This window comes from Sparus aurata, chromosome 20 (assembly GCF_900880675.1).
Source record: "Sparus aurata chromosome 20, fSpaAur1.1, whole genome shotgun sequence".
Taxonomy (NCBI): domain Eukaryota; kingdom Metazoa; phylum Chordata; class Actinopteri; order Spariformes; family Sparidae; genus Sparus; species Sparus aurata.
This window is the reverse complement of record NC_044206.1, coordinates 9,033,591-9,048,695: the sequence shown is the minus strand read 5'-3', so window position 1 is coordinate 9,048,695 and position 15,105 is coordinate 9,033,591. Positions and strand designations below refer to the sequence as shown.

The following is a 15,105-nucleotide window of genomic DNA, read 5'->3' as shown; positions in this document are numbered from 1 at the left end:
GTGCTTACGCGCAGGCGTAAAAAAGTTCGGTCGCGCTAGCTCTGCCGCTAGTCACCTTTTACCAGCAGAGAGGGAAGTAACGTTTAGGAGATTTAAACGAAGAGGAAATTGGAGACAACATCAACGAATTTAAGCGGCGTACCGAGGGCTGCGGGAGAGCGCAACTATCTGCTGCGTTTAGGAGAAACTCAACGAGCAGGGACATGATCATCACGAGTGCGCGGAAGTTTGTGTTTACTGATGTTGCGGTAGCTAGCTGGTTGGCCCTGTTAGCTTGTTAGCGAGGAAGGTGCGCGCTGTTTGGACTGCTAGACATCGGCATTTACAACCAGCCAAACTTACCAGGCAAGTAAGAGAACTGTCACGTTGCTGCTTATATCTTAACAGTAAGAAGAAAGTGTCTGGCAGAGGTTGCGGCGGCTTGCTGGTTCGGCTATCAAACTCTTGTAACGTTGATGCGGGCCACGAGCTTTGACTCTTGAGGGGTCGAGTCAAACACAACCAGATAGAAAAAGAGAGAAGACGCACATTGAGCCCTGATGTTACATGTCTAGATCAGCTCGGCGCTATCAAACATCAGTGTGTCCCTCTCGGCCGTCACGGATGACCTGTCAGGCTCGCAACGTTGGACCTGCGACCCGTCCTCCTCACCGGACCTAGTTCATCGTCTTCGCCCGTGATGGGCCCCCTGTTCAGCTAGTACGACGCGTGGAAACGATCTGCAGCCCTCTAACCATGGGAGGATGTGTGGGGAGATACTGGGAAGGCTGGGAGGACACACAGAGCCGAGGCTCGTCCAGGAACGGCGGACGAGGAGGTGAGACTACTTGCAGTCTGTGGGGTTGTGTGTCTGTGTAATTCTAAAAGCTGTTATTCTTGCAACACTTCCTCTGATGTACTTTTATCCTCGGCGATGGCATTGTCAGATCAGTCCTTTTGTTTTAACCCCTGCTGGGCTGAAGAATGGCCTTTGACACCTGACAGCTTTCCCAGCTCCGCTTAATTGCATGTATACACAGAGTATGCTCACCCAATACACATTGAAGTGCACACAAACGGCACCAGATGTGGTCGAGACTCGCTTCTTTCGTTTCACCCCTGCCTCAGACTCGAATGCATCTCAAGTGTCCACTTGTGATTGGGTTTCACCTCCTTGCTCACATTGTTTTGTTTTTTTGTGTGAGCAATGGACTGCTGGGTGCATCACTCTGGGTGGTCTTTCCTCCATGGTATTCGCAGGGAATTCATTTGCATTCACAATGCACCACACATCCTCTTAACATCAGCATGTTTGGAAACGTGTATTCGATTTCTTTTCTTTTTTTCGTCTAAAGTGGGCAATCGTACTGTGCACAGTGACATTATGCAGAAAATGCCTGGGATGATGAACAACACAACAGAAAGTAAAGCAGAAGTGCACTGATGGATGTGCATTATGAGGCGCTGGACAGACGGTCAGAAATGTGTTTGCTGCTGCAGACACATTCCTAGATTAAAGTGTAAATGCAGTTGTAATTCACCTGTATACTGTCTGGATTCAGCTCACATGTTAAAACCAGTGCAGAACCTGTGTGTGTGTGTCCTCTGCAGGGTAAACGCCAGGCAGCTGCTAATTCTCGCTGGTTAGTGAAAGTCCCTCCCTTGTTTTCACAGTACACTGGCTTTAGTGTAACTCCCTTGTGCTGTCTAAGTCCAGCACCTAGGCGAACTCTACCATCAGACCCACCCTCGACGCTGATTACTTCCACGTTCACCAACACTACACCTACAAACACCTGAAGGTGCACAGGGCTGACAATTTTCTCACCCAGCGATTCCCGGCCTCACACTTCATTTCTAGACGGTGAGCTTATTGGGCCAACTGCCATCTCAAAAGTGGTGGTATTGTAGCCCCGTGTGCTCCATATTAGACTGCTGTTTTATGGTAGAGTTGGTGTAGTTACCAGAAATGGCGTCGCTGCTGATATGCAGATTTATTCACTTTCAGGGACTCGAGTTCAGGTCCATTACTTACTTACCTTCCCGGAAGATAACATTCTCCTGAAGATAAACACTGGACGACCGCCACGTTTTGTTCCTTCACACTTGTGTTCGATAGTGACAGATAGAATTTGGATTGCGGCATCAGCACTAAGGAAGAGTAAATGTTGTGTTTACAGCCAGACTAAACCGAGTGACGCAGGCGCCGCGCAGCTGAACTGGCAGACATTCCGAATTTCTGCGTACAGACGACAATGTCAATATATTTAGCGCGACCTTTTTGTGAAAAATGGTGCGACACATGAAAATGCTTATTGTTTATTGGATGATTAGAGGCGTTACTGGCGTGCAGGTTTGTGAATGTTGTAATAAACTCTATTTGGACAGGAAACAACCATTTAGGACCCGTCTGAGAAGTCTTTAAATGTCTGCTGAGGTCAGCTCTACCACACATTCAGCAGTTAAACAAATTCAGTTCAGCCTGTTGCATTACTGTCGCGTTCAGCATAACTGAAGCAATAAAGTTCCCTTTTATAGCGACTGTTGAGGAATCTAAGTGTCTGTTATTCATTTGGATGCAGGTTCAGTCTTCTTTGTTTCCTCCAACTGTACGGATGGAAAGTTTTGCAGTCTCTCTCCAGCAGGAATTGTCTCCAGTTTACATCACATAGATGGGACATTTTTTTAGGATTGCACATCTGATGTTAATTTATACAGCACAGTGCGACCTTCAGACGAATGTGTCTTGTATTTGTCGGCCGCCAAAGTTGCAGATGTACACATGCATAACTAAAGTTAAAGTCGTCACAGTAAAGATTCCCGGGCTTTAGCAGCGTCTCATGGTAATTTCCCACTCTGATTGGTATCAACAGGCACTCCCTGCACTATGAGGATCTGATAAAAAAAAAATGGCAAGTCGCATCATGTTCTGTTGCGTCATTCACTGGCTCCTGTAATATTCCTGTTGACACTCCCTCGTACAGCAGAGGTTCTCAAATCTTTTCTATGGTGCCCCTCTTTGGAACCTGAAAGAACTATCATGCCATTTTTGGTGGTACAGGAACAGTGATAGGGGAAGCAGCTACACAGACAGACATACCGACTGCCAAGTGAAAGAAAGGTTAGATATGAAACAAGGCTCATGTTATCTGGGAGCACCTTTCACAATATACAATCATTGATTTCAGTTCTTAACAAGATTTGTTTGTATTTTCTTTGGGTGATTTACCTCTGTTATTAGGGCTGTGACGGTATGGGTCGTATCCGTGCTGTTGGGTGATTTACCTAGGCTAATGAAATTATTTTAATTATATAATACACCTGTTACCTCCAAACAACAAGGGATTTTTCACATTTGTTGGTTTGTGTTTTTGTTTGGTTGGTTTGTCATCAGGATTACAGAAAAAGCTCCTGAACAAATTTCGACGAGACTTGGGCATAGGGTGGGTCTCGGCCCAGAATAGACCCCAGTAACTTTTGGTGCGGATGACGCAAATCTAGGTATTTGTTATTTTTCTCACATTTTTCCACATTGCCACATAGGGTTTGTTTTTCCCCCAACATTTTTGTTCATTTCTCAAGGAGTAATGTGTGTATGTCATCGAAAATCTCTGGTTATCAAACAATACCAATGTATCTTACAAGTTGTTCTGAAATATCCACTGTGGTAGAGTTGTTTTGGACCTGACTCAGTTATCAGTAGCTCGGTTTTGTTGCTCATCTCCATAGGAAAATTGGAGGTCTACCAGTCCCTTATAGGGTCAGTGATAAAAGTGTGTATTTTCTGAAATACTACCTTGTGCAGTGTGTGACAGAATAAATGTCACTGTTCCTCATCCGGTGAGGGTGTTTTTTCACAAGTAGTTTTATGGACTTTGTTAGTGACTATCTGCATGTCCAGAAAGCTGAACGCACTGTTGTGGTGATAAGATAGCCAGCTACGAGGCATGTGTTTGACGGCATGTGGGACTGTGTGTCCACTGAGGAAATACAGTCATACATGGATTCAGTGTGCATCCGGTTTAAAGAGCCAACTTCCCTTCTATCCACTGTTGATCTCCAGTGTGTGTTCACTGATGTCTGCTTGTAAAGGGGAACACAGAAGACATTTCTCTCATGTCAGGGAATGTGAGAGGCTGTTAAATGCCTTCACAGCGCCAAAGCTACGTTATGTTACTGCTGAGCGTTCTTTTCCCAGGAGCAGCTAATCCTTTAACAGCCACCTATGGCTGTTGGGTGTGTTGTTTTGTTTGTGTCCCAACATACAGCACGGAGAAGCCTCATTCATGGCGCATTTCAGTGACAATCTTAAATACAACGCGCTTCCCCATCACCTCATCACATGGCAGCAGTTTGCAGTTGGCAGAGTCCAGCTGTATGGAAACACCCTGATATTGCTTCACGTGTTTGCAATGCATTGCTTCATGTCTGTGTTTTGGTGGGCTTCAGTCAAGTTCAACAGAACCGTTTGTTTGATTTCCTTATGTTACTGACTGCTTTTCATGCACACATTCCACCGAACCACACTTATTTCTATAAAATGTCCCTTTTAGATTTTATTTCTACCACTTGTTTGCGCAGTGTTTTCTTATAGCATACAATTTCTGGCAAGTGGTTTGGTTCAGTGTTTTTTCTTTTGTAAAGAGTTCAGCTCACTTTCAACTTCAAGGGCTCTCATACACAATACAGTTTGAAATTCTGGAGCAGAGGAAGCTTCCCTGATTTGCATTGCTTGTCTGTTTCCTAACTCAAGCCCGCCTCTGATGATTTTTGTCAAGCTTCAGAGTCCTAAGCTGTTCAGAAAATATTCTCGGCAGATGTCATGTTGACTCAATATGTCGCTAAAAGATAACCGGGCAGAGTTCTGAGTCAGACCTCCCCTATGGAAAGAGGAGACATCAGTCGCTACAGAAGAATCACATTACTGTGATGTTACATTATTTTACCAAAAGTATGGCTAGTTAGCTCTGTTAGCCATGTAGCTAGCGGTCCAGGCTGGGAGCTCCGAGCACTGGGAAGATGTTTGTGTTTACACAGCTACAGTAGCACAGGAGCTTTGAAACCTGACAGGCCGGGGCTAACTCATTAGCATGATTGCCGTTGTAAACATCTCAACACAACACATAGATGTCATAACATCAAAAGTGTTTTTCCTCAGCCTTCTGTTTATAATTTTAGCGAACTTTTGAATGTTTTGAAAAAAAATTCCGTACATATTGCACCTTAAATATCAACAGACATGATGCTGGGATAAGAAATGCATAGCAAGACATTTATTCACATGAACTGATAAAATGTGTATTAAAAAGAGAGATATAAATGTGCAAAACTATGTTCCATTAATGAAACCATGTGCACCAAACTGCATATAATCTCAACCCTATTTTTTGATGCCATTTCTGTGTCTGGTAAATATGAAGTGACGACGGCAGCGGGTAAGCCTTGCTTAGCATAATGAAGGAAAACGGGTGGGTAAAGCTAGCCTCACACTATCCAGTGGTACCTATACAGCTCCAAAATAAGGGTTTTATATCTTGTTTGTTTAATTCATACAAAAACCAATTCTAAAGAAAATAGACCGGCTTATAGTAGGCTTTTGAGGCCTATATTGATCTGCATTTTGGGAAAACAAAAGCTGAAAAACCTTAATGAATCCCCATTAGATTACTCTCAATTCCCCCACTTTACTTTTTCGCAATCTATTCGGAAACAACTGTTGACCTCAAACCTAGTTGGACATTTCTGTAAAGCACTTTCTTGTTACTTATCAGTCAGCGAAGCACTGATACCAATTTATCTGACCAATTTATCGGTCTAACTATAGTAAAGGCAACAAAATGTAGTTTCATGGGTGTTTACCATGACTTGGCCAGACCCCTGGAGGTCACTGGCTTACTGGAAGCAGGTTGAGATGCCAGAAACCAGAATAGTGTTCAGAGTTCAAAAGAATCACATCACAGCTGCTCCTGTGTTGCAACAGCACAGACACTGGTCCCAATGTACTGGCGATACGTTTATCCAAGAGATTGTGTCACAACTACAGGCTACAGATATCAGTTACTGAAGCTTCTCATTGAAAAGAGGATGTACAACGGTATATTTCGCCCCCCTCCTTGTAAACAGGAAGTATCATTTTGCAACCAAGACAATTAGGTTGCCGTGGGCTACAACTGGAGCCTATAATTACTTTGTGGCCAATAAGCACTGTAAAATGTGTGCAAAAGTAGCTTTTAGCAGTTCTTGTTTGAACTCGTACCCAATATGGATGTGCTCACAACTTTTATATGGGATTACAATAAGAGCTCCAATGAATAGTTTTATAATCGACAGACGGAAACATAATCTTCAGCTTCTTTAGAATTATTAATTGAATTATTGAATGGAGGTTTATTTGGAATGGACAACAAAGGTTAATGATAAAATGATATCCTCATAAAGTGTAAGACACACTGAATCCCCTGGGAAGACACACCTCACTGTATGAAAATAACATCATAACAACATGTTAATATCACCACCTTGAGTGTATATATAGTATGCATTCAGACAGATACAGCACTATACCCAGTGTCTTACATTGTAAAGATACCACCTGTCCACTACTACTTTGGCTGGGCAGCAGTGAGGAAGCCCCCCTCGCCTCACTTTGGGATGCACTCTGCCCCAAGTGCTCATCCTACACCACCTCATGACCTCCACATTGCTCCTCCTAAGCCGCCAACACTATAAATAATTTGTTTGAAAGAAATGCAACCTCTTGGATGTGTGCCGTCTCCTTTATACACCTCTTCATTTTCCACCCGTCATTCCTCACTGCCTGGAATCTCCGCCTCTCAGGCATTTGGAAATATAAGCTCACGCTGGTTTAAATCCAAAGGTGCCTTTTTGATAACATCGACTGAAGTGGCTGGCAGTTGACAACATTTACAGTTGTTGCAGAGGACTGCATCGCGGCTTATTAAAGTATCAGCCGCGGTGGGAAATGTTACACCAGTCAGTTGCTTGTATGATATTTTTAGTGTCTGGCAGGTAGCCGTTGTTGATGTTTACCTCCTTGATGGTGGTTGGAAATGTTAGTTTTCTGTCCTGATGAAAGCCTACTATTTGCGTTTGGCCTCTGCCCTGGTCTAGGTGTGCTTTGTATTAATATTGAATGGTGGGAAACACAGGTAAGGTTACAAGTCAAGACGGATATAGGCCACAGATGCTTCATGCATATTGCAAACTCTGAATGATCTCCTAATTTTAGAATCGGATGGCGTAGTGCGCTGGGGTTGGATGAGACTATCCATCTCCAGTGACGGCTAGCGTTTCTCTCCGCTGGCACCTCAGTACATGAGTTTAAGGAGATGATAACACAGGATATGAGTTATATGGGACACCCTATGATTCATGAATCAATCTGCCAATTCCTAGCAGTCTGTGGTGCATTTACACGACCGCAAAATTCATTTAAATCCCCTGTGGTACTGAAAGTACACTCAAAACCGTTGTCAGGATTCCGCATCTTCCCTCCCCAATGACTTGTGCTATGACTATGAGACGTCTGACTTCTAGTTTATAAATTATTAGCAGCAGATTTGCATAAGATTGATATCAGCAACAGTATACGCATGGAAAAATGAGTTTGGATTGGTAACATGCATCGCGGGAACACACAGTCTTGTGTGTGTGTGTGTGTGTGTGTGTGTGTGTGTGTGTGTGTGTGTGTGTGTGTGTGTGTGTGTGTGTGTGTGTGTGTGTGTATACATTATTAGACTTTCTTCTGCCCTCCGTTTGTCAGTTTTTGTCACTATCTCTCAATTGCTGTGTCATTGTTGTGTTCAGACCACTATTTCCACACATTAAACCTTATCTTATGTGCTTCCTGTCCTCCCTTCATTCCCAGTCATTTAGGTCAGCATGTTCACAGCAAGTTTCTTCATTCTTGGGCTCTATTTGTTTCCCCGTTGATCACTGCATGGACCAGAAATGTTTCTTCTACTTGCGGCAATAAAGATTGATTAAATAAAGGACCTCGCAAGCAACTTGAGAAATTTCACTTGCGTTTAACATATTCTTGAGCCCAGAATCACTTGTACACTGAAACCTGTAAGATCACCAAAAATCTCCAGTCCACATATCTGAGAGAAGTAGAATCCAGAGATGTAACTACTACGTAACTTGTGGACCATAGGCAAGATCAAATCCTTGTTTCCACTGAAAAAATTGATCAAATTGAGCATAAAGGCAGTTTTCCTCAAGTTTAGTCCTTGTTGTGGACTGTTTCAAACCGAAATGAATCATAGACCTTTTCACTACCTGCACTGACCTTTCCTTGCTTTTCCCTTCCATCACAGGGCGTAACGAGCCTCTGAAGAAGGACCGACCCAAGTGGAAGAGCGACTATCCGATGACCGAGGGCCAGCTACGGAGCAAGCGGGACGAGTTCTGGGACACGGCGCCGGCCTTCGAGGGCCGCAAGGAGATCTGGGACGCCCTGAAAGCTGCGGCTGTGGCCCTGGAGTGTAACGACCACGAGCTGGCGCAGGCTATAGTGGATGGAGCCAGTATTACACTGCCACATGGTGAGGACAGGGGATGTATAGATCACAAAAGCACATGAAGAGAATAACCCAGGGTAACATTATTTGTTTTCCTTTACGCTCCCGTGAAGGTACTCTCGCAGAGTGTTACGACGAACTGGGGAACCGCTACCAGCTGCCCGTCTACTGCCTGGCTCCACCTGTCAACCTTATTTCAGAGCGCAGTGACGAGGACCCCAGCGACAGCCCCGAGCCCCCTGCGGCACCCAAAAAGGAATTCCAGCTCAAGGTTTGTTTTACTACATTTATTGTGCAACTTGTCAAAGTATTTGTACTGTATCTGCAGTAAGTCAGCACACAAACACCTGCCAAGACTTACAAAAAATGCACTTTATTTTGTTTAAAGGTACAATGTGTAAGAATTGAGTTAAAAACATTCAAAATGAACAAAAATGATCAGCAGAATCTAAAAAATAACAGTTTTAACATCATGACGTCTAAGTATTGTGTTTTAGAGGTATCTACAGATGTTAGCGCGCTAACCAGCTAGCTCCAGCCAATTCTATATGGATCAGTTCTGCACTTGAAGCTGAAATGTCTCAACAACTATTAGAGGAATTGCCTTGTTATGTTTGATAAACATGTTTCCCAGCAGATGAATAATAATGATTGTTTTAATCCCAGAGCTAGAATATGCTAGGTCACTCAATACATTCCTTACATGCCGCGCACCTGGAGAATGTTGTCATTTCATGGACACCACCATATTTTGTTGCTCAATGAAATTGGATAAGCTGTCATAAGGATATACAGTATGTACAGTATATACTGAAACATAGTGTCCAATACCATGGAGAAAAAACTCAAACCTTCTGCCAAAACATCAATTGAAAATGTCATGCTGATCTTTACTTTCTGTTGAATGACACTCATCAACATAAACGGCTAACGGCTTTTCCCCTAGCTTAACTATGAGATTGAGTTTGTGCGCTTGAGTAAAAAGTCTATTGGATAGATTGTCATTAATTTGGCAGACACATTCAGGTCCCCCTCAAGACGAATTGTTAAAACTTTTCCCGTAGAGCCATTATTATATGAAAAGTGTGGTTGTGACCTGTAAAACTGGTGATATCAGGAAATTGGCCTCAGCAACATGCAAGCATGCTGACATGCTAAGCTAAGATGGTGAACATGGTAAACATCGACCAACATTAGCACTAGAATTGACATTGTGAGTTTGTTAGCATGCTGAGCAATCTTGCAGAGGAATAAGAACCCGTTCTTTTCATGGTTATGAATTCATGTGAACACGAGACAGAAAGGGCACAACCGCTGATTTATAACCTTGATATTATTGTTGGGGTAAAGTTAGACTATTATATGTTATGTAGATGTACACCCTGGTAATTGCATTACTGTATTTTAAATTTTTTTTTTTCTTGTGTGGTCAACACAAACTTTTGACATCTAACGTCAGCCTCCGCCATCTCACGACCGGCCACTATTACACATTTTACCTGCGTCTTTTTTTCGCCACTGTTAATTTCCCCACTTCCTGTTCCCTGTAGGTACGGCTCTCCACGGGCAAGGACCTGCGCCTCAGCGCCAGCATGGCCGACACCATAGGGCAACTGAAGAAGCAGCTGCAGGCCCAGGAAGACATCGACGCCATCCACCAGCGCTGGTTCTTCTCCGGGAAGCTGCTCACGGACAAGACGCGGCTGCAAGACACTAAGATCCAGAAGGACTTTGTCATCCAGGTCATCGTCAACCCGCAGGCCCTCCAAGCCCCCAAGCTGTCTCCTACCACCACTGCCTCCTCACCCGCGTCCGAATAACTGAGGACACACAGGATGGATGGATGGATGGATGGATGGATGGATGGATGGACGGATGGACGGATGGAGGGGTGGTGCAGTGGGTGGTGAGGACGGTGGCAGACTCTAAAGGACCAGAGGTGCCTCATCATTGCTGGATAGCTTTTTGAAAACAGCTGCTGTTACTGAAATAAAATCAAACTGTGGAGATACTAAGCTGGTTCGAAGCAAAAACATGAGGGAGAAACTCAAAAGTGCTGCTTTTGTTTATCTACCATGTGTCATTGTATTTTGGGTGTCTGCTGGGTTGCCCTCTAACTGAATCCAGTCACCACACTAACTCTGGAGATCCTTGTCCCCGTGTCTCTCTGAACCATTTTGAATCGAACGTGCGATGCTGGTGTGCAGCCTTTCAACCACGTACAGTATGTGCACATCACACAGACTCTGCCTCCGCCTTTGTTTCTGCACTAATGCTAACTAAAGTGCCAACGGAGGAGATGCAGAGGGGGTTTGTGTTGGTTCTAAAGCACATTTCTACTATGACGCCCACGGACCTTTTTCTCCTCCACAGAAACAGGAGGGGCCGGCGGAGAGCGAGATACTGAACATTTTCTTCTTCTTCTTTTTCCTTCTTTCTTTTATCAAGGAAATAATGTAAACTGAGCTTTTTTTGCACATTTGAAGATTATTACTATACTTTTGTGGTAGTTTGTGTGCCTTCTCTAAGACGAAACAAAAAGGAAAAGGGGTTAACGTTCCGAAAGATGCTAGTTTTACCACGAGGCTAAGACATCTGTATTTTTTTAGATTCAGGAACACTTTAGATCAATCTGAGCTACAACTGCTGCCTTTTTTTAAAAATGATTTCATGAATCTTGCAGACAAAACATTTACCGTGTGGGTGCTGACGCGGCTGTTTGTGTGTGTGTGTGTGTGTGTGTGTATGTTTGTGTGTATGTAAGCGTGCGTGTGCAATATACAATTCAGTTTAACGTAGCTCACAGAGACAAGACTGTTTACCTGGTGTGTGAGACATAGCTTTGCAGTCAATCATATCATATCTCGGAAAAAAGTGGAATTCCCGCGTAACAAAAGGACGGTCCTAAAAACTGCATTATTAACCACTTTTAATGACCCTCAGACCACTAGGGGACGGCCCTGATATATTCACTTCAGTCGCTTAGGGCTAGTTTTCCTTGTCTCTATCTTGCCACCTGATGAATGTAAATCCAGTATTCACTTGCCTTTTTTATTTGTGTTTGATGTTTTCCGATAACTTTAAAAGAAAAGATACCTGTCATATTTTTCACTCGATGTTTGACCTTTGTCACCAGCATACAGATGGCACGGTGGAAATGGCTGTCTGTATGTGTTTTTTTGTTTTGTTTTTTTTTATATGTGGGATTGGTGAGCAATTAGCGGTCTGTATGGAGCGGTGAAACAAAACAATGAGCTGTGAAAGGCTGTAGATTTTGGTGTCGATTCACAGCACTAGATTGCTTCAAAGGGGCACTCCACCGATGTAGCCACGAAGGTTTGTGTACCTGTCGTGGTGAAGTGTGAAAACGAATTACTCTCTGTCTTCTGGTGCTCTGGAGGAGCTTTATCGGGTCGGAGAAAATGACCCTGATGATGCCAGCGATGTTATCTTGGATTCCACACATTTGCATCAAAAAGCTTAGTTAAAACGGTGCTCAGTCCTAAATCCCTGTCCAGCTGTATTATGGGAAATGTAGGACCCAGTTTTTGACCCCATACAAGGGACTTAAAGTTGAGGCATCTCGGATTCTGCTCCCTTAATCTTCACCATTAATTTCAAATATGTCTCTCACAACTTTGAAGAAGTGAATCACTAACTTGCTGTAGTTTCCCTTTAATAAATGTTATTCTGATGAAATAACCATTCGGATTTGATTGAAAAAAAAAAGCCACCATGTTGGATGAGTGATAATCATCAAGTGTTTTTCCTTCTTTGTTTCGTCTGGAAACTTCCCAAACATTCTGCGACTGTCCACCTGCTCGAGTGGAAACATTGCATTACTATTTTTTAGATGGCTGCTAGTTTGAATTCTTCACTTCGACACCGAGCTTTGCCAGGCTTTTGCCTGTAAATAGAGGTACAGCTGCAGTGACTATGACTGATCGATGTCTTTATGACAGTCATGTTTGTTCCGAATGGAAGAGAGTCTCCAGCTCTGTCACCAACCACAGCGGCCGCCAGAAGACAGAATCTCGTTGGCCGCGAACATAATTGCCTTGAATTTACGCCGGCAGCTCATGGCTCGAGTTCCCATTTGGCCTGACAATCTAAGTGGCATAAACCCTGTGGGCTACATTCATGCTGCAGCTCAAATTTCAAAGTTTAGTTATCTCTCTCTCCCCCCCCATCACATGTGACAAAGCGGATTTTTGATTACCGTACACATCAAAAAAAAATCTCCAGATGCATTTGGTTTCATGCTCCCACGAGTTATGTGGGCATGCAAGAAATTATTTTTCTGAAGCTTCAAATCACAAAGTTTTGTATTTTCAACCTGAGACATTTATTATACATTTGATTACATGGCAGCGTTTCAGAGCAGTATGTTAGCACAAAAAGAAACATGACAGAACTGAGGAAACGGATCATGGACAAAATTGCTGTTAAAGGACTCTTCTCAGTTTAGTCCATATACATATCGCAGCAAGAAAATTCCATAATGATTTATATATTTATCAGTAATTACCTTGTTGTGAATACGACTGTGAATACCAATTTATAGCACTTGGTAATTTTTCTTCAAGTTTCTGTTGATTCATTGTAATTTTGAAATTTCAAAGTACATTTTTGGGGGGGAGGGGAAGTCACACATGCAGATTCCAAGAAGTGTCCAAGATTTGTTTTCTGACTTGAATTTTTAGATCAGCTAAATGACAGACTCACTAAATTTAAGATGCCGCAGGATTTCATCTCTCGCTAGCTAGAATGCTAGTCATGCTAGCGCTGTGGCTCCAGGAACGGCTCTGTGGGGCCGTCCACTGCTTTAGCCTTGACTAAAATATCTTTATTTAGTGTATATGTAATTGAGTCAGGTTCAACATCCAATATCCAATACATTAGTTCATGACCAAATACATGCTAAGCTAATAAAATCCCATCAGACTCAGCTATTCTTTGTGTCGAGCGCTAATTAGCGACTTTTAACGTGCTCTTGCAAATCCAAGATGGTGAACTTTATACTTGCAACACACGTTAACATTGTCATTTTGAACATGTTAGCATCCAGACGGTAGCATATAGCTCATATCATGTCTGGGCCTCTGTAAAGCCTCGCAGAGTTGCTAGCATAGCTTTAGACTTGTTCAGTTTGAAACTTTTTCTACCAATTTGAGAACCTTTTACAAAATAAACAACAAACGCATGAATTTACCTATAAAAAAAATTCCAAGATGACCTGTTTTCCATAGTGGACCAAAATATAAACAATAATAATAATATTGCAGCGCAAGCCAGGATACGACTGGCGCTATTTTCTTGGCAATTACATAAAAGAAAAGGAGGAGTTTGTTTTTTGGACGTGTCCTCCATCCCTCGGTAGTGAAGCAAAGACATAAAAATCCCTTTGCTTTTTTTGCGTCCCAGCCTCCTTCAGCTCACTTCGGTGTTAGATTTGGGTTACATCCCAGAATAGACATTCAGGCAATTCAGGTTCGAGAATCAAGACCTGCTTTAAGAATGTAGCCTGTATTATGTGGGTGCCATAAGAAGCCTGCCGGTCTACGGCTCGATGTGCATTGTTTTCGTTTCACCGCTCCCGTCACACAGTCCTCAGGCCGTGTGATCATAGAGGGAATGAAACTGAACCATCAGTGTGAAGCCTAACTGAGCCACAGCTCACCACATCAAGATAGTGTTTTATTTGAAATCATAATTTTTGTGTCTTTCTATCCGGTCTCAGCTGATCACAGTCACACTTTTCCTTTGTTATTCCTAAAACCTTTTTGTTTTTTTTTGTTTTTTTTGCTTTCCTTTCACAAATGGTTCATCCGGAGATTTCTGTCAATCATCATTGTATGCAAACTTGAATCAGCAAATTTTCTCTGTATGTGCAATACAATAGACATAGACCTCATATCATGTTTGTTCTGACTCTACGGATTTCATAGAGCACCAGCTATGAGTATTGTTCAAGAAATGTCAGCGTGCAGGTACAAGCCTGCTACACTCTGATGCTTCTGTCAGCTGTTTTAAATGTTCATGTTCGTCACTCTGAAAATGTATCGTCTCGACCCTTCAGATGGGCTCTCACCTTTTCACAGAGTAAATATCTCGACATTAAAAAAAAATGCCTACACAACTTTTCCCTCCCCGTGTCCGTTTGGCATTCTGCTGCGCACGTCTCAGCTGTGAAGGTTAGGGTTTCATTGGGCCTCGGGGTGGGGGGAAAAAGCTCTGTTGACAACTTCATCGATAACGTCTCCTGTTACGGTGTGCTTGCTGAAGTGAGCTGTGGGTGTTTGTCTTCATGTTTCTGACTGTTGGCCCCTGTGAGTGCCGGGACTTTTAACTCGTTGCTGACGACCGTGAGCCATTGTGTCAAAGTCAAACCAAGGTACAACATTACTACACAGTTAAAGGGCTTAAGGAGGAACTTTAAGGAGTTTCTCATGTTGCAATCTTCAGGGCCCTTTTACACAGAAGTAGCTCTGGTTCTCGACTCGGTTCCTCGGTGCAATCCGGCCCACTTTTTCACCTTTTTCTGAGTGGACCTGTTGTGATAAAGGGTACGTCATCAAGGAAG

The 15,105-nt window shown here is 43.1% G+C and overlaps 1 protein-coding gene across 1 annotated transcript; it reads left to right on the top strand.

Annotated features, from left to right (window-relative positions):
• Positions 1-6: 6 nt before the first annotated feature.
• ubtd1b (ubiquitin domain containing 1b) lies at positions 7-14,661 on the top strand. The gene is made up of 4 exons (XM_030399998.1): positions 7-817; positions 8,319-8,546; positions 8,636-8,793; positions 10,073-14,661. Exons 1-4 carry the CDS (start codon positions 736-738, stop codon positions 10,340-10,342), a joined length of 738 nt encoding a protein of 245 aa, XP_030255858.1. The 5' UTR covers positions 7-735; the 3' UTR covers positions 10,343-14,661.
• The last annotated feature ends 444 nt before the right edge of the window (positions 14,662-15,105 follow it).